The sequence below is a fragment of the Trichosurus vulpecula genome, chromosome 1 (genome assembly GCF_011100635.1).
Source record: "Trichosurus vulpecula isolate mTriVul1 chromosome 1, mTriVul1.pri, whole genome shotgun sequence".
NCBI lineage: Eukaryota > Metazoa > Chordata > Mammalia > Diprotodontia > Phalangeridae > Trichosurus > Trichosurus vulpecula.
The window spans coordinates 268,432,184-268,450,812 of record NC_050573.1 but is presented as its reverse complement, the minus strand read 5'-3'; the positions used below and the strand labels follow the sequence as shown (position 1 = coordinate 268,450,812).

At 37.7% G+C, this 18,629-nt stretch overlaps 1 protein-coding gene across 1 annotated transcript in view; it reads right to left on the bottom strand.

Annotated features, from left to right (window-relative positions):
- RP1 (RP1 axonemal microtubule associated) overlaps positions 1 to 12,514 on the bottom strand; it is a 629,473-nt gene extending 616,959 nt beyond the window's left edge. The window contains 2 exon segments of the mRNA XM_036741155.1: positions 10,547 to 10,718; positions 11,867 to 12,514. Of these exon segments, the coding sequence (XP_036597050.1) occupies positions 10,547 to 10,718; positions 11,867 to 12,508 (814 nt within the window). The 5' untranslated portion in view covers positions 12,509 to 12,514.
- Positions 12,515 to 18,629: the final 6,115 nt, after the last annotated feature.

Below are 18,629 nucleotides of genomic sequence, written 5' to 3'. Positions count from 1 at the left end.
AGCTCTTTTTTGAGGTGGCAAAGAAAATGGAATCAAAGAAAGTGCACATAATACGGGGGACAGGTGAACAAGTGTTTATAAATGTGATCATTTATTATTGTGCTTTAAATGAAGGAGATAGTTTCAGAGAAACCTGGAAAGAGCTATACGAACTGATGCAGAGTGAAGTGAACAGAAGCAGAGAACAATTAATACAATAACAACAATATTGTAAAGACAAACAACTTTAAAAGAAGTGGAAACTCTGATAAGCATAATGACCAATCAGGATTCCAGAGGATTGATGATGAAACATGCTGTTCACCTCCTGATAGAAAGGCAAAGGACCTAGACCATAGAATAAGACATATATGTATTTGGTCATGGCCAATGTAGAAATTTGTTTTGCCTGACTATATATGTTTGTAACAAGAGTTTTGTTTTTCTTCCATGGGGGTGGGGGGGGCAGAATTTGGATGGGAAGAAAAAAAGATACATTTTTGCTGAATGAAAAAATTTTATATAGATATATATACATATACATATGTATATATACATATATATGAACATATATGTGTATATATGTGTGTGTGTGTGTGTATATATATATATATATATATATATAAGCTGAAAGCGTTTTAGAATGTTATGTACCATAAGAGTTGGAAGAGGGTATAATAAAATGCAAATTTAAAGTCATTAATCAAAGGCATTGACAAAATGAAAAACCAACTCATCCTCAGGTAGAAGGAACCATGGATAAGGTTTTGAGATGTGAGGACAGATTAGGAAGTTCACTTTACCATCCTAATAAAGCAAGATTCAAGGTTCAGTTCAAAATGCTTTTATTGGGTGCTTCAGAGTTCTCTACTAGGTTTCAGGGATGAGGAGCAAAGATTCAGTCTCTGTAGGTGCTTATAAGCCTGGGGGGTGGGGGCATGGGTGTTGGGGTACAGGGGTGGGGGTGGGGTGATAACATTCACCACTGAAATGACATAAAAACAAAACAAAGTAACATTCGCAAATGAAAGTAACAAACAAGTGGATTCCATGAGTCCTGGGGGAATTAACAATTAAAGACTAGTCTTCCTTGAGGGCTTGTCCAGGAAAAGTTTTCTCATTCAGATAGACTTAGAAGAAAGTGAAGAACTTGGAATGGCCAGGAAGGGATGGGGTGTTCCAGGTTAAGAGAGAGCTATGGTAACAATGGAATTATTTGGATTGTTTTTTTACTGTTACTTTCAAGGTTAGTTAAATTTAGCACCTTTTCTTCTTCCCTAATGAAAGCATTTTCATCCAACCAATTTTCAGAAATCTTTCTTTTGATAACACTGAAAGATGTCTCACCACCTTGGACAAAAGCCAATTGGCAGCTTCCTCCCAAATATCTCAAAAAGGAAGTTCGGTGGGTATTCTTCCTAACCATTTGGTTCTTGTGCTCTTGAGCTTTGGCATCTGTTATTTAATAAGTTGTTATTCTCATCAACTGCTATTGAGATTTCATTTCCCTGATTGCTGCAGCCTTGTTCATTTGAATTCATTTTACCCATCACAAACAACTGTGTCTGCAGGAAACAAACATAAAACCTTTTTCTTGAATATGTTTCACATTCCTTTAGATAGTTTTCATCCTCTGTGGCTGAGGAGTTAAGTATTCCAAAATCCCTTCTTTTAATCAAATCGAGTGTAGAATTAAAATAAAATCTAGCAAACGTATCACTACCAGTGTTATCCATAAGGGTCTTTTTCATGTTCATATTATTGTTCTCATCTCTGAAAGACCTGTTATCTGACCAGAGTAAATGGGAGAGTGTCGAAGTCCATAAATGGAAACCCCATAAATTCTCAATGTCAGATGCTTTCCGGTATACAAATCCTCGGTCATTTTCATTTACTGGTTGGATAACAGCAGTTAGTATCGGACAATGCTGACCACAAACAGCATAGAGTTTATCCAAAGAATCACCTTCTTGGAGAATTGCACTATTCCTATTATTGGCAGGTGATGGCTGGCTTTTAACAGGTCCTTCAGTTACAGGATGCCCCACAGGATGTACCTTGTTCCCAGGCATGGTATATACACAGGCAAGAGATGTGCATACCTTGCCTGGTCGCTGATTATCCTTCACTGCATCTTCATGAAGATTTGGTATACTATCAGTGTTGACAGTTTTATTCTGAATCCTTAATGAATCATCATGAAAAGGGTCTGAATCACTACCATGAGGCATATTAAAATAGTTACACCTAGGTTCAAGAGGTTGAGCCAATTCTTCAAGTTCTGAAGAAGATATGTCAGCCAGGGCTGGCCCCTGGTCCAAATTTCCAAAATGTGAATATGGAATCTCATCACTATTGTTATCAAGTAGGGTATCGGCTGATGTGGTCTCCACATTGCCATACATACCAGTGTTCTCAAGGGAAGATAACCTCAGTAAATGGTTTTCTTTTAGGAGCCACTTGCCTTTGTCAACGAGGACACCTTCATCTGTACCCCTAACAGCCCTGGAACGATTATATTGTTCCACACAACGTTCTATGCCATCCTGTCCATGGTGGTTGACTTTCACTCCATTAATAGATGGTGTGAAAGAAGTGTCTTCAGCATAGGTAATACTGTCATGCATTTCTTCCTCCCAAGAGCTTTGAAATGTGGGTGAATGGTGTGACACTTGCTGAGGAGAATTAAATGTCTGACATTGATTATTGTAAGGACTTGCTCTCTCGGTTCTATGGAAAGATTCTAAAGAGCTGGCTTGAAATGCTTGAGAGTCATTTGTAGACCCAACAAGGAGACAAGGCTTAATAGCTTCTTTACCATAAAGCCTTTCAATGGTTCTTTTTACAAACCCAGTATTATATTCTCTCTCCTGAACTATTTCATCCCCACTTTCATTTGTCAGGTCACTGGACGTTTTATAGGTAGGCTCACTCTCAGTATCTGGCCTATAGTCTGACCAGTCAGAAGTTACTGGACTTTTTAAACATTTTCTAGATCCAAGAGAAGGATTCGAATAATTTTTATTGTTCATTTTCATTTTTACTTGCACATTAGCTTCTCTTTCATGGGTGTCCTTTTCTGGACTTTGCTTGGAATCATAACAAAAAACTAAAGATGGTGGTTTAGTCATTCTCTTCTCACAAGATCCATCATTCCTTTTTTTTTCTTCCACAATGCCTCCATCAGACAAAGCAGTTAATTCTGGATTTTCATTTGGTTTTGTCTTCTCTCTTGTTCCCAGGTTAGCTTGCCCTCCTACATTTTCCTGTACATTAAAGTTAGTCTTGTCCTGATTTTCTGTCTCTTCAAAGGATTCTAGTTCTGAAATATTTCTTTCCCCTGAAGTCATGCTGTTAGTTGTTGAGCCTGGTTCCTCAGAAGTCCTTGAGTCTTCCTTATCAAATGACATATCTGTATTTTTATCCTGAGATTCATTTAGCAAACCATTTTGAAATTCTGCCAGAGGAATCTCTTCTTGCTGTTCACTGAGCTCCATTATTGCTTCATTTGGGAAAGGGCTGCAATTACTTAAATTCCCCACATTCTCATTTTGCAATGGCTCTAATTCATGAATACTCAAGTCATTTAGCTCCTCTGACATAATGAGGTCCTCTTGTAACCTATCTGACCTTTCTAATTCTTCAGTCCCTTCCAAGTTGTCAGTTTTTTCCTCAGATTTTAAAATGTCATTTGGAACACAAATCTTACTCGTAACACGGGCTTCTTCAGGTGGGCAAGGTAATGCCAAAGTGCAAGTCTCACTTTCTTCCTCCCTTTCATTATGGGAAAAGTCTTCCAGAAAACAGGGCTCATCCAAAGAGCATATCTGATCCAAAGCAAAATCCTCAGTGGGAGAAAAGGTATTCCTGAGAGTACAGGTCTTATGGGAGACAGGGTCTTCTTCAGTACCATAGCTCTTGACAGAGTTGGCTTCATACAAAGCATGGGCTTCCTTGGCCTTTTCATTTACACTGTGTTTTGCAACATTTTGAATGTCATCCGTAGATGAATTTGCAGAGACATCCATGGTGATTTGTTCTTTCCCAATGAGTCCTAAGCAAGTCGTGGCTGACTCCTTTAAGTGTGAAACAGCAGTTTTCAAATCATCAGCTTTTTCTACGATGGCAATATGCTTCAAAAACTCCAATAAGGTAAATATCTCTGCAGATTTAGAGGTCATGTTGAAGTTATCATCTTGGCAGATGGTATCCAAACTTCCCTTTAGGTTTAGTAACATTAGCCAGGCTAAAACGAGGTTAGTGGATGAACTACATAAGGGAGAAGAAAGAGAAGAAAAATCTGAAAGTGAGCATGGTATTTTAACAGTTCCATTTTGACTTTTCTGAAGGCTTAGGATAAATGCTTGCATCTGATGAAGCAACAGGCCAGACAGAAGGTCCTTTGGTATGTTGGTCATAATCACACTACTGTCTCCGGCGCTAACTTGAACTGCCGCCTCCACACTTCGTCTTCTAAAATCTGGCTTTTTTTCCTGGGAATCAATCCCTAACTCAGAACTTGTGGAGGAATCTTGAGTCTTTCCTTTAGCTGCTTGGATCTTGGTATCATACTCAAGGAAAATTGATGGTGTGCCCTGTTCTTCCAAAGAAGCATCAGTCAGAGATCCAATCTGTCTTTCATAGGCCTCTTTGGAAAGTTTTTCATCAGCATCCTGGTTAGTGGGAGATTTACTTGCCACTTCATCAAAATTATATTCATCCAGGGGAGGATTTGTCATTGTCTTTGTCTTGTTTCCTATAATAGCTTCACTTTCCTTCCCAGAAACAGCTTGGATAAGGTTAGGAAAACAATTATCGGTATAATTTCCAATGTCCCCTTCCTTTTTACTTAGTGGGGTTAATTGCTCAGATGGTAAAGTAGGAGGTGGAAATACATTTTGCAACCAGGTCTGTATATAATTCTGAACAGAATGATGAGCAAGATCACCCAGAAAATCAACTTTTTTCAGTTTATTTTCAACAGTGTCTGACTTCAATTTACCCAATTTTTGCTTTTTCTGATTTTTTAGCGATGTGTTTAAATTATTCACTTTTGAAAAAATATTTTTCTTTTCAGTTCCTATCGTGTACCCTGCTGCCACAGACTTCCGGACATAGAGAGGCTTGGGAATTTGGTTCTTGACTTTAAGTACGTGACGTGCATCTTCAATACCAAAAGTATTTTTGAAATATTTAATGTCATTCTGGGGAAAATCTTTTTCCTCCAGACTATTTGCCTTTTTTGTAGATCCTGGAAAGCTCATTTTTTTAATGGCTTTATGTTTTGCTTTGCCCAGAAAAAGTCCATTATCCTTAAGTCGTCTAGCAGCAGGGAATTGAGTTGATGGAAGTGTCTTAGAAATCGTGAGGTTTAGGTTACTTTTAGAAGACACACCATTTGCATAGACTGTCCTGTTGGCTGCTTTCTTGCTTCCGACCTGAAGTACCACGGTTCTTTCAGTACAGTGTGAGCTTTGGGACATGGCTTCCTGGATTTTTTCACCATTGAAGTCCACCTTCTCACTCTTATCAAGGCTTCTTTTAGTTGCATTCTCCCTGTTGTGTTGACTCTGTTCTGAATTTACCGCTTTCAATTTAGACTTTTTCCCCTTTTTCTTTCTCTGTTCAGAAGGTAAAATCAGCCTTTCACTGGTAGGGGTGCTTGTTAACCCACACTGAGCAAACTCACTCACTAGTCTATCAATGTTGGTGGTTATGGTAGGGGGACCCATTGAAGTGAGGACCTCAGAAGTAGTTTCACCATGGGACAATTCAGTTCCAGACCCACTAACACAAAAGTGGGTAATGTCTGCTGGAAAAGGTCTAATCCTGTCATTTATTGTATCATAAGGTATAAAGTTCTTCATACAAACTATGCCTCCCTCCATAACTGATTTATCCTGAACAATCTGTGACAGACTATCATTTTGGGTCACCTCCAAAGTTTTTTGACTTGTAATTTCTATGAGGCCACCACTTTGGGGGCTAGACAAAAGCAGCCTGTCTTCAGTTTTGCTTTCTAGAGAAGACTTTGGCAGATTCTCACTACTGAACTCAGCAAGCTTGGGTTTGTTAGTCACTGATGACATTTTACTGCTAGAATGTGTGAACATGTGATACTCAGATTTGCTTTCTCCATCTTCTCTTTCTTCACTATAGGAAAATTGCCCAATCATCTTCTCTTCAACTTCTGTTTCAGATACCAAGGTAATGCTCTCTACTCGAGACTTCTTTTGCCGTACTCTTCTCGGACCAGGTGTTGGGGGACGCACCCTCCTTGGACCAGGTGTTGGGGGCCGATGAAAACGATGCTTGACTTGATTCTGAGGCATCTCATTGACATCTGTGTTTATAGGAGTATTCTCCCAAACAGCACCATTATAAATGTCACATTCTCTGCCTGTCACTTGAGGGTTTGTTTCTTTTGCTAAGCTGTCCTCTTCATTTTTGCATTTTTCCAAGGCTGGGACATCTGTAGATATGGTACAGCTGGAATTTTCTATAGCAGGTGACTGATCTTCTGTCCTGACCGGAAAACTACATGTCTCACTCTTTTTGTCATCATTAGGAAGACCAACTCTACTGACAGTGGTTGTCCATTTTATACTCTCTTCCTCTTTTATCTTGAATCGAACTTTCATCTCAACTGTCATAGTGCCATCTTGATTTACAAGAATTGATTTCTCAATGTCATCTTCAGAAGGTACTATTGATATGTCCTCACAAGTCCGAGAATCATTTTTTTCTAAGCCCAAGTAATTGTCAGGAGCAAGAGAGCAGTCTGAATTGTAATCGTTACTATAAATTTTGTCAGAAGAAAGAGAGTAAATCTGAGACCTTGGGCTTGAAGGCTTGCACATAATCACTTTCAAGATTTCAAGAGCAAATATCACCCAAAATCACAACAGAGCACAGAGATGAAGAAGACAAAGGATCCAAATGGAGAAAGGCAGCAAAGGAGAAAGATAAGAAAAAATAGAAAAGCAAGCCAATTAGTACAAGAGAATATAATAAAATAAATCAAATAAAATTAGATAATGATAAAACACAAATTTCCAATTATCCTCTCCATGATGTCAACACAGCTCATTTTAGACAGGTACCATAAGAGCCAGGACAGGCTCTTATTTTGTATACTTGTGTATTTGTATACACTGTATACATGTATACTTGTATACCCTGGATAAGGCTTCCATATTGTGCTGCTTCCACATTTGGAAATTGTTCCCCCATAAGTCACTATCCACTGGACCCTCTGAGTCCTCACATATAAAATACACAATGTTGTTATTGTTGCTACTGGTGTTTGGACCAAACCTGTGATTTTATTAGTACAGAAAATTCCCAATGAGGAAACTCCCTCTACCAATGCAGGTTAGCAATTACTCTGCCATTTATGTGTTCTCTCTGTCTCTCTGTCTCTCTCTCTCCTTCATTTTTCAACTTTTTTAAATTAAGTTGACTGTGTAAAAGACATATTTCTCACATGGAGAATTCTTGTCATGAATAAAGGCAACAACAAAAATATGGCAACAGTGAGTTATGCATCACAAAGTAACAATCATTTTGGAAGAAAAAATAATCTGAATTTCTGTAAAATGTAACTATAAAAATCAGCAAATAATGTGAATGACTTCAGAATGTTCAGAATACAACCAAATGTAATCTAGGCAGCTTATATTTTTGTAAATATTCTTCCATTTCCCTCAAATTGTTAAATTTATTGGCATATAATCTGGCAGAATGACTCCTTATAATTACTTTAATTTCATCTTCATTAGTGGTAAAGAGTTACCTAGAACACTGAGAGTTTAAATGACATGCCAAGAATCATATAGGTGATGATACCTACGGCACTTACTTCACAGGGTTGTTGTGAGGATCGAATGAGAGAATATGTCTATAAAATGTTTTGCAAACCTCAAGGTGCTACCTAAATTGCAGTTTTTATTATCACACGAGATGATGTGGCATAGTGAATATATAGCTGGCCACAAATCCAGGAACACCAGGGTTCAAGTCCCACATCTAGAGTATACAAACTATGTGACCTTGGGCAAGCCACTTAACCTCTAAAATGGTGAATTGCAGAGATGGTGTTGAATTGCATTGATAAGAAAGCTTCCTCATCTGGGAATTTCCTGTACCCATGAAGACCAGTTGCTATTCCTATTATCATCACTATCATCATCTTAGCATCTGTCCCCTTTGAGTCAATCAACTCAATTTTTAAAATTTAATTTTAAGTTTTGTATACCACCATCAGGTAAATAAGCCTCATTTGGATTCCTCTGGCATTTTTTCTTATTTTTGTACCTGCTTCAACAATCACTTTTATATTCATTTCAATAACAGCTCTAAGAGTAACTCCTTCCATCCCTTAAAACAAACGGCATAGAATCCTTTAAATACAGTGATCCCCTACCAAAAGGCACACCCTTGGACTAATCTTAATACAAACATCTCCAGCAAAGCCAGGAGCAAAACCGGGATCCAGGGCACATTTATTTTGTTCTATCATTGTTTTAATTGGCAAATAACTCTTCAATTGTCATCATCTCCAAATATCCAGTGGTCTTTTTATCGTCATTAGAGGGTAGCAGTAGATGCTTTGGGTGCTATTGCAGTGGTGTACTGGTAGCCATATCCTGGGCTTAATTTGAGCAGAATCTCTCAGTTTGAAGGAATTCAGCCTCGGGCCCTTTTTATTGCAAGCATAGGCAGAAATTACTATAAACTGTGGCGTTGTGGAAAGAAAAAGAGAGTCAGGATTTATTTCCTTTCTTTTGAAAGTATTTTTTTTAAAAAAAGAGACTGCATAGAATAACGCATCCCACAACTACCCCATTTCAATGGCAAAAAGTGAAACATTGCAATGCTCTCTTTGAATCCACATACCTCCGTTAGATTTGTAAATGCAAATTTTTAAATTAAATTTGTTCAATTCAATCATTACTTCAATCATTTTTATAGGACCAGGTGAAGATACATAATACTATAGATTTAAGGACTTCATTTCTTCCAAAGATCTCCAACACTGCTTCATATGTATGACCTCATTTTCCTATCATTAATAGAAACAGACTTGTGGAGGGGAAAGAATACTGGATTTGGAGATAAGTCAACAGGCAACTTATTAAGCACCTATCAGGTGTGAGGCCCTGTGCCTAAGTATTGGGTCTGAGCACCTGAGTCTGAGTCCTTGCTCCATCACTATTATCCAAATGACCTAGTGTGAATCATTTAACACCTTGGGCCTCACCTCATTATAAAATGAAGAAGTTGGATAAAATTACTTCTCCATCCTAGTTCTGTCTGTAGTCCCATAATCCTTACATCATTAATAAATTATTTTCATAAAACATTTTACAACAAAGGTAGTCTTCCTTTTTTCAAAGATGACTTTATCAGAGATTTTTTTTTCCTCTACCTTAGGTAAAAATATTGAGATACACTTACTAAAACTACGGGAAACACGTTTCTGTCAAATTGTATTATTCTGACCATAAACAAAAATTGGCATATGTGCTACAGTAGAGTTTTGCAGCTGCCAAATCAAAGATTAATTCTTTAAGAATGAGTGAGGCACTCACTATCTACCACTATCAAAACATAGAGTATTCAAAAGGTCAAAGAGGTTGAAAATAAAAAGGTGAAAGTGGCAAAGCTTTCTCCAATAACACTGAATGCCCTAGAACCATTACCATGATGGAAAATGCTTAACAACTCTTTCTCCAGGAAGAAAAATGTAAACAAGACATACTTTTAAGATTAATCTTCATTATTAACATTTCCCCACCATTTTCTTAAATCTAGACAAACACCAAAACAATGATTTGTAGCATTTGAAGATTTCTAAAGTTTAAAGAATCACATTGAAACTTTAATAACTGGCTCTTATGAACCAGTTCAAGCTGGCTCCATCATATATGTATGTGTGTATGTATGTGTGTATGTATGTATGTCTATTTGTAAAGAGCACTCATCTCAGCTTACAGTATTTTCTTCAGAATCAGCAGTCCAAGGTTTTTGATTCTCTAGATACTTCGAATCTTTTCTCTAAATTAATAAAAGGTGGTTTGAAAAGTCTTGGATTGGTTCAGGAATGACTGCAAAAAGTTGGAAAGAATGGAATAAAGAATCTGAAAAATTATGGCAATTCTGCTCATTTGCTGAGCCAAACTGAATGTTACTAGATGATTTTTGTGCTAAGCTGTAATATCACTGCAGAATTCAACCAGGTGGAAAACACAACATTTTCCTTCCCCTTGAAGCAAGACATCACCCAACCTGTTGGTTGATTCTGCTTGGCACAGGTTGTAGAAAAGAGGGGGTATGACATTGTTTCAGGCAGGTACCTTTTCTCGTAATAAAAAAATGAGATGAAAAACATTTCAATATATGAGATAACCAAATCCAGATTAGAAAGAAAAACACCTTTCAGTTTTCGTTTATTTTTTGTTTTCTTTCCTACAATGAGGAAATTGCTCGATTTCAACATGTGTCTTCTCTTGCTGTCAAAAACGTAATGAATAAACATAGAAGCTCTATTTTCTAAGTGACTTACTTCTTCTGCCTTCCGGTTTAGCCTGTCCTTTTGGGTAAATGCGTTTGGAGGTCCTTGGTAATTGATCAGGAAGCAGGTACTTAAGAAGGTCATAATTTCCTGGTTTAAATGGTTCTCTGCCTGAAGCCACCACAGCTCCAGAGCTCAGTATAACTGCCTGTAGGCTCGGCACCTCAAAGAAATAGAAATGGTCACATCAGCAACATACAACAATATGCCACACATAATAAAGGTTTTATTCTTTCCACACAGTCATTTTCAATTCTAACCTAAATCTCAGATGAGATCATGTATGTAAAGGAGTTTGTAAACTTAAAGAACTCTATAAATGGAATATGCTAGTATTATTGGTATTATTAGTACTGCCTCGATTGGCTTGATAAATTTCCTAGGCTTACAGGAAATAAACAAGAATTCACTGAACTGCTAGGGTGGTAGGTGAAAGTTATAGGTGCTTTCAACAGATTTTCCCCGCTCTGGACTTATGATTTCACCTGCACACAGAACTCCTACGATGGAAATTCTTATTACCCATCAGTTTTTCTATAGCTTTAAGCTTGAAGAATTGTCTGGGCCAGGATGAGGTGATGTGTCCATGTTGAATAGCTAGTATGTTCCAGAGAAAGAACTTGAACCCCAGGTCTTCCTGACACCAAGGCCGGTCCTCTATGGACTACACATGCAATTTCTCATTATGCAAATATGAAAGAAATAAATGGCATATCCACTCTCCCTGAAGAGTCTTTGGTATAGAAGATACAACAACATATGAGATGAAACATCTGTCCTCTGCCTTCCTTAACCCCAAACTCCAACAAGTATTGAAGATGTTGCCAGTCTTACACCTTACTCTGAGGTAGAGAATGGATTGGCTACAATATAAAGTACTTCTCTAATTATACACTAAAATCAGCAAAGAGGATATCTATACATATTTTTTACTTGTGGAGGCATAAGAAAGCCAAAGATACCCTCCCTTCCCCACCTCAAGCACCCAAATTAAATATAACTTCTAGTTCCATTCATTATGCCTGCTTACAGGACAAATCTTAAAACAGCAGCCATTATAGTTTTATTATTGTCACCATGGTTCCTCTGATTAAATGTGTTCTCTTTGAGAGCAGGAATGATTTTTCTTTTTTGCATCCCTATGGCCAAGCACAGTACTTAACATATAGTAAGAGCTTGATGAATGCCTGGTAATTTATTAAATGATTTATTGACCAAGCATTACTGAAACCAAAAGAGTAAATGTCATTCCAGTGGTTGGTGACAGTACCAGTAAGTAGGGGTGGCTTTCTCTCAGATGTTCCTTCTTACCTTTCTTCCATCTGTGGTATACAACTTCACAACTGGGTATTGCATGAGCTCAGTCAGGTGTTCCAGAAAGGCCTCAAAATTCTGGGTGATCTTCCTACTTAGAATTATAACGTGCCTAGTCCTTGGATCACCATTTTTAAAAACTAAGAGCTTTCTGGGTGTCTGAACCACCACAGGAAGCTCTCGATGAGCCAGGCCAAACTCCTTTGCCCTGGCCAGCTGCGCAGCTCGGCGACGGGCACTGACGGGTCTACTGCTCTGCCAGGGCAGGGGCTTCTGGCGAGCCTTCTCCAGGTCGATGGGTTTTATTTTCTTCCTGTGGGAACAGATGTATGACCTGCCATCCTCTAGGTCCTCCAGATTGGTGATGCTGTGGATACCCCGTGGGGTGCTGATATTCCTGACTCCAAAGGGCAATGGGACCTTCCTAGACAAGTTGTCAAGCAAGGCATCAAAAGTCTTGAAAGAGCGAGGGTTGACAACCATCTGGATCCCACTGAACTGAGGGTCTCCACTCTTATAAAAACTAATTCTTTTGGCCACAACTGGCTGAGTGACATTGAAGTGTCGAGGATAAGAAGCTTGGCCTTCAGAAGAAGCTGCATGAATCATTGAAAAGTTAGTGGAAGGAGTTTCGCTCATTTTGACTGGAATCTAGAGACAAGGGAGAAAAGGAAAAATTCAAACAAATAATAATAAATCCTGTAGTAGTAATAATAATAGCCTAAGCCAGTATTTGTACAAGTGCTCATTTGTTACCTTGTTTGATCCTCACAACAATTCTACAAGGTAGATCCTATTGTTATCCCTATTTTACAGATGAGGAAACTGAGGCACAGAGAGGCTAAGTAACCTACCCGGGATAATGAGGCAGGATTTTATCTTAAGTCCAGTACTCTATGTCTTACACTGTCCTATGACAGTTAAAAGTCATACAGGGTCCTCCTATCAATTGTTCTCAAGTCCAAGTTTCACAGAACTGGGGAAGCCTTCAGAAAATTTCCACTATTGATAAAACCATAGTCTCTGAACTGGAAAGTGAGCTGTTATGGAGGGATTTGTTTGGCTCTGGGTTGTATTTTTTTTTTGTTTTGTGCTATTTTATTGCATTTTTTGGTTGTATTAAATCACCTTAATTACCGGTGTCTTAAGAAACAGTAAGCATTCCCCGCAGCTTGGAAATAAGGGTAAGTTCTAAAGAAAAACTAAACCAACTGAATAAATGTAATCAGCATTCTGAAGATGAAAAAAAAAGTATATTTGTAATTTAAAACTTGCTATAAATCTGGCCCCAATCACCCACTTAAATAGATCCAAGCTGTTATCTAAGATTCCTTCATATATCTCCAGTGTAATTTGCAAATCTTATCTACGTATTCTTTAGGAAAATGTATTCAAAGATCAGAATAGAAATTAGATGTTTTCTTCCAATGGATGAAAGCAATTATGGTACTTGAGAAAATAAAGGCAGAACTGCACAAAGCAGAAGCAGTGGGAAGCTGGAGGATCCAGCAGAGGAGCTGAGTCAGCAAAGTTGCAATCCTTTCTCATCCCTGTCATGAGAAACCCTTATTTGACCTTGGGCAGGTTGCATAATCTCTCAGTACTTACTCCTCCATTTATAAAATAGAAATGATGAGAAGTCTTTTATCTGTTTCATAATAAAAATATAATAAACCATTCACATTTTGATCATACTTCTAGATTCATATCATCCTTTACTGATGATTCCAATCTGAATAGATGCCTACACTGTGTCCATGTCGAAGGGTTCTTTTTCTACATTGGTATGGCTTGGGGGCCATTTTTCTCTTCTTGTTTAAAATTACATTTAAATACATAACTGCGTAGTCTGTCCCTTTAGCCAATAGAGAAGGTTTGTGAAATCTAACTAAAAGATACAACACTTATTATCCGTATGGTGCTGAGCTATGGTGGAGATTAAGGAGTTAACATTGGTAAATCACTTGGGATAAATAGGACTCTGTAAGAATAATGCATTAAGCTATTATGCTCTAATGTAGGGCAAGCTAAATGCTTCCAAAGGCAATGGGTCAGCATGTGTCCTCCTTTAGTCACACATTCTCCTATAAATTTAGAGGAAATACAGACTACCCAAAAAGCAAGAATATTACATTCTAATGTCAGTTCTGCTTTGTACTCTATTGGGTGCCCTGGCCACGTCTCTAATCTGCTGTACAGCTTTCTTTTCTGACAAGAGAGCCATCACCAATCAATCATCTCTTGCTCCTATCTTGTATTCATCCATTTTTCTTAGTTACAACATGCTTTTCATCCTATAAACTGATAGAATAGCATTATAGAAAATACATTAATTCTATTCAACAGATGTGACATGCTTATTGCATTCAGGGCAGTGTGCTAGGTGCCAACATCCTCCCTGCCCTTAAGGAGTTTGCTATCTAATTGGGGAAGGGTATATCGACATTGACACAAATCATGGAGAAAACACCTTAGCTGGGCCTTGAAAAAAAATAGAAGGATTTAAAGGGAGTGTGCTCCAGGGATGAGGTTTGACCTGAATAGATACACAGAGATAAAGACAGGGAGCAGTTCAGAGTCCAATTTAGGCAAAAGGTAGAATGTGGACAGGTGTGCTGGCATACCTTGCAATCCCTGCTACTAGAGGATGCCAAGGCTGGTGGACAATTTGCACTTTTGATCCAAAGTAAGGCTAATGCCCACAGTAAATCTGGCACCAATGTGGTGAGCACCTGGGAGCAAAGGGTCACCAAGCTGGGAAAGTAGCCCAGATCAGAAATGGAAGAGGTCAAAGCTTTCATGCCCATGAGTGGCTGCTGCACTTCCAATCTGGGTAAGATAGGAAGACCCAGTATCAAAAAATAATAATGACAAAAATAAAAAAGAGAATGTGCAAAGGAGAATAGAACAACATATACAGTGTTTATTAATGTGTATTTCTACCTATTTTAAGTGATGAAGTTAATTCTTTGCCATTCAAAATTTAGAGATAAATATAGATATGTATAGATGTATATCCATCTATCTATACATATATGTGCCACACATATAATATCTATATCTATATATACACATATTTGCTTAGCCTAATCATATATACATATGTGTATTTATTATGTACCCGCATTTACATAATTTCATTTTATTTCTGTGTATATAAGGAGATATATGTATATATAGATACATGCATGTATACACATGTGTATTGTGCATATATACATATGTATGTACAAGTATATATACATATATGTACATATGGATATATCTTTCCCCCAAACCTTTCCCACTCCCACATCTTCCCTTTTATTGTAGAGGGCAACACCATTCTCCCAGTTCCCCATGCTCATAACAGGAATCACCCTAGATTCCTAACTCTCTCTCACCCCCTATAACCAAGGCCTGTAGATTTTACCTTTTCAACATTTCTATCTATCCACACACATATATGTATACACACATATATACACATATCCATACATGTATATTTGGAACTAACTTGAGAAAGAAGCAATCCAAATCACAGTTTAGTGTACCCTATTAGTCTAAATCAACAACAACAAGAAAAAGTCATTTGGGGACAATCAATTCCACCTTCCCATGCCTGTAGTTGTCTTTTAGTCCTTTCATTGTCTAAAGTTAGACCACGGAGTTTTAAAAATACTATATGGAGCATTTTTTTTAAATCCATTGATTCACTGTGATAATTAAAATGGTAATATTGAGTCAACAAAACACCTTACAGCAAGCCAAACATGTATCTCTACCACAAAGCTCTTTCTGTCTCCCTGTGACTCACTTGATCAGACAAACGACAGGCTTCTTAAGATAAAAAATTTCATTATTTTTATTATGTAGTATAAATTAAAGTAACTTATAAATAGGAAGTCTAAAACTGGAAAGAAGATAGCAAAGTCTAGCTTGTTACCCCTAATTACACTTCAAACATTTAATATAAAAGAAACTGAAAAAAGTATTTCATGTATGATAATATGTTATACACCTTATTTCAGCTCAACTTTATTTACATTTGATTAAACTAGATTTACCTAATTTTTTTTCTAAGTTACACACTAACAAAGATTACTAGAGTATTTAAATTATTCCTTGTATCTTCAATGATGCCATATTGTTAACAGTGCCTATGTACCAGACACAATCTATTACTATTTCATAGCATGATAATAGTTTTATGTCCAATAAAAATACAGCAATAGTAAAATTGAACCGAAAAGAAAAACTCTGTGAAACTAGCTAAAAAAAAAAAAATCTTACTTCAGAAAAATGAAAGATGTTTCTGTACTCACCAGGAATTGAAGTCTCCCTTAAGTTTTCTTTAAAAAAATTTTCAATTTGTTGTTAATTTACATAAATTTCCCTGGTCATGTAACTACTTCACTTTGTGCAATGAAAGAAACACGTTCAGGTTTATTCCAAATGAGTTTCTGCCTAGGGATTGGCTAAAGCCAATTAACTTAATCTGAGCTGATGCTAATCACCAGCCAGTGCTTATTTTGGTTGGATGACAATCATAACCAAATCCGCTGAGTTGCAGGTTCAGAAGTTCAGGTATCTTTCTAATTAGAATTTCTTTTTTATAATTTTTCTGCTTTCGTGTCATTTTCACAAGAAAGCACATCTCTAATATACAAGCATTTCTCACTCATTGCTCAGACCTGGCAACCCCAAACTCCCATTTCTTTATGTTAAAAAAATAAAATAAAAATAAACTGAAAAATTCTTTATGTTAAAAAATTAAAAAGATGGTTGGCACTTCATCCCTTGAATAAATAATCCCAAGATAATATTTGTTCAGAATATTCATTACAAAAAGAAGAGAATGACCTAAGCTTCTTTCTCCCTTAGTATTCATACTGTTTAATGACTAATACAAATGGTCATCAAGGTAAAGAGGTTGGTTATTTAGTACTGCACAAGATGAAAATAAGTGGCACCCCAAGACAGACAAAAGAGAGTGTGTTTCTGAAGACACAGTCTGATTGCATTGCTTTGTTTAACCGTAGTGGGATTGGAATATGTTTCAGGATTTTACAAAACAGCATCTCCACAGATGGCAACTGTTCCCTCTAATGACTACCGGTGACCTAATCTGATTTGAAGATGCTTTTCCTAATCAGGACTTGAGCAAGCTTCCCATCTCTGTTTTGCACAGCACCTCAAGGGTACAGAGAAGAGAATCCCAGTGACAGCTGATTCCTTTAACTTACACATTTTGCCAACTTCTGCCTATTCTGCTGCTTTTAAAAAAATCAATCTGTATCTGTTTTCTTCTGACTTATTATCCTCCAAGTCACAAAAGAAAATAAATCATAACTGCACATTTTTGCTTCAGATGCATATTTTGTGACAAACGACCAGTTAAAATTAAGAATACTAATAAAAGTTGGGCAAATCCTATTGTTTTCCTTCAACAGAGACCTCTGTCAGTAGTTAACCACTTAACTTTCTCCAGAGACACATTTCTGGTGACAATAAGAAAATGTCAGTTTACAGAGTCCATGTTTATAGAGGATCTCTCTTGGTTGGTTCTGTTTCTGGTGCCATTGTCTCTACCTTCTGGATTCCTAACCCACTACTTGCCTTGACTTCTGAGGCTTGCTTGCTCTTGGATCACTAATTCACTAGGGGTTAGCTCCCTTGAAATGATAATCATCAGCACCAATGGAAGCCTTCCTCGTTCTGGCCGCAAGGTAAATAGTTTGGCTATTCAATGTTGCACAAGATGAACATGAATGATGTCCCTGGACAGGCATCCCTCACCTGCAGCCAAGCAGGGTGCATAACCTTAGGACAGAAAACAGGACAGAGACCCTATTGTGCTGTCCATTTGGAACAAGCTCTATATGTCTTCCTTCATGCCCATACTGAACCTTGAGCCCTGAAATCTGCCCAGCATCAGGACTTTTTTGTGTATCTCTTAATATAGACATGGGCTCCCTACTCAAAACTAGCTACCCTCTGCTCCCTCCTGATTCTAGCTAACCAGATAGCAGGCATGCCTTGCTACTTGTACAGATCTCCTTGATTTTTGGCTATTTTTGGCTCCTTGATCTTTATGCTGTGGATTCACTGTATGTACTCATGGCTTCTTCTGACCTGCCACTGTTACTATCAAAAACCGGCATAATAGACTGACACTTTCACCTTGCCCTTGGCAGACAATGCCAAACAGCCTGGCCTGTATTCAGACTCCCCAAATTCTGGCTCCCTTGATGGCTTGGACTGAGTCAATTTTCATCTTTGTTAGAGTTGGAGTCAAAAAGAACTGAGTTGGAATCACACTTCAGACACTTGCTAGATGACCGATTTCAAAAGTCACTACACCTCTTATAACCACAATTTCACCATTAGTAAAATAGGAAAAATAAGTTATATTTGTCTTTTCTCAGTCTTCATCTATTTTGACCTAGATGCAACCCCTGACACTGTCAATCACTCTCTTCTCCCTGATACTCTCTCCTCTCTATATTTCTGTGACACTGTGACACTTGGCTCTCCTCCTACCTGTCTGACCACTCCTCAGTCTCTTTTGTTGTATTTTCATCTAGAACATGCCTGCTAACCATGGTTGCCCACCAATACTCTGTCCTGGGCCCTCTTCTCTTCTCCCTTTATGCTATTTCAGTTGATGATCACATCAGCTACCAGAGATTCAATTGTTGTTTCTATCCAAATGATTCTCAGATCTATGTATCAGCCCTAATCTTTCTTTTGAGCCAGGCATGGGAAGCCTGCAGCCTTA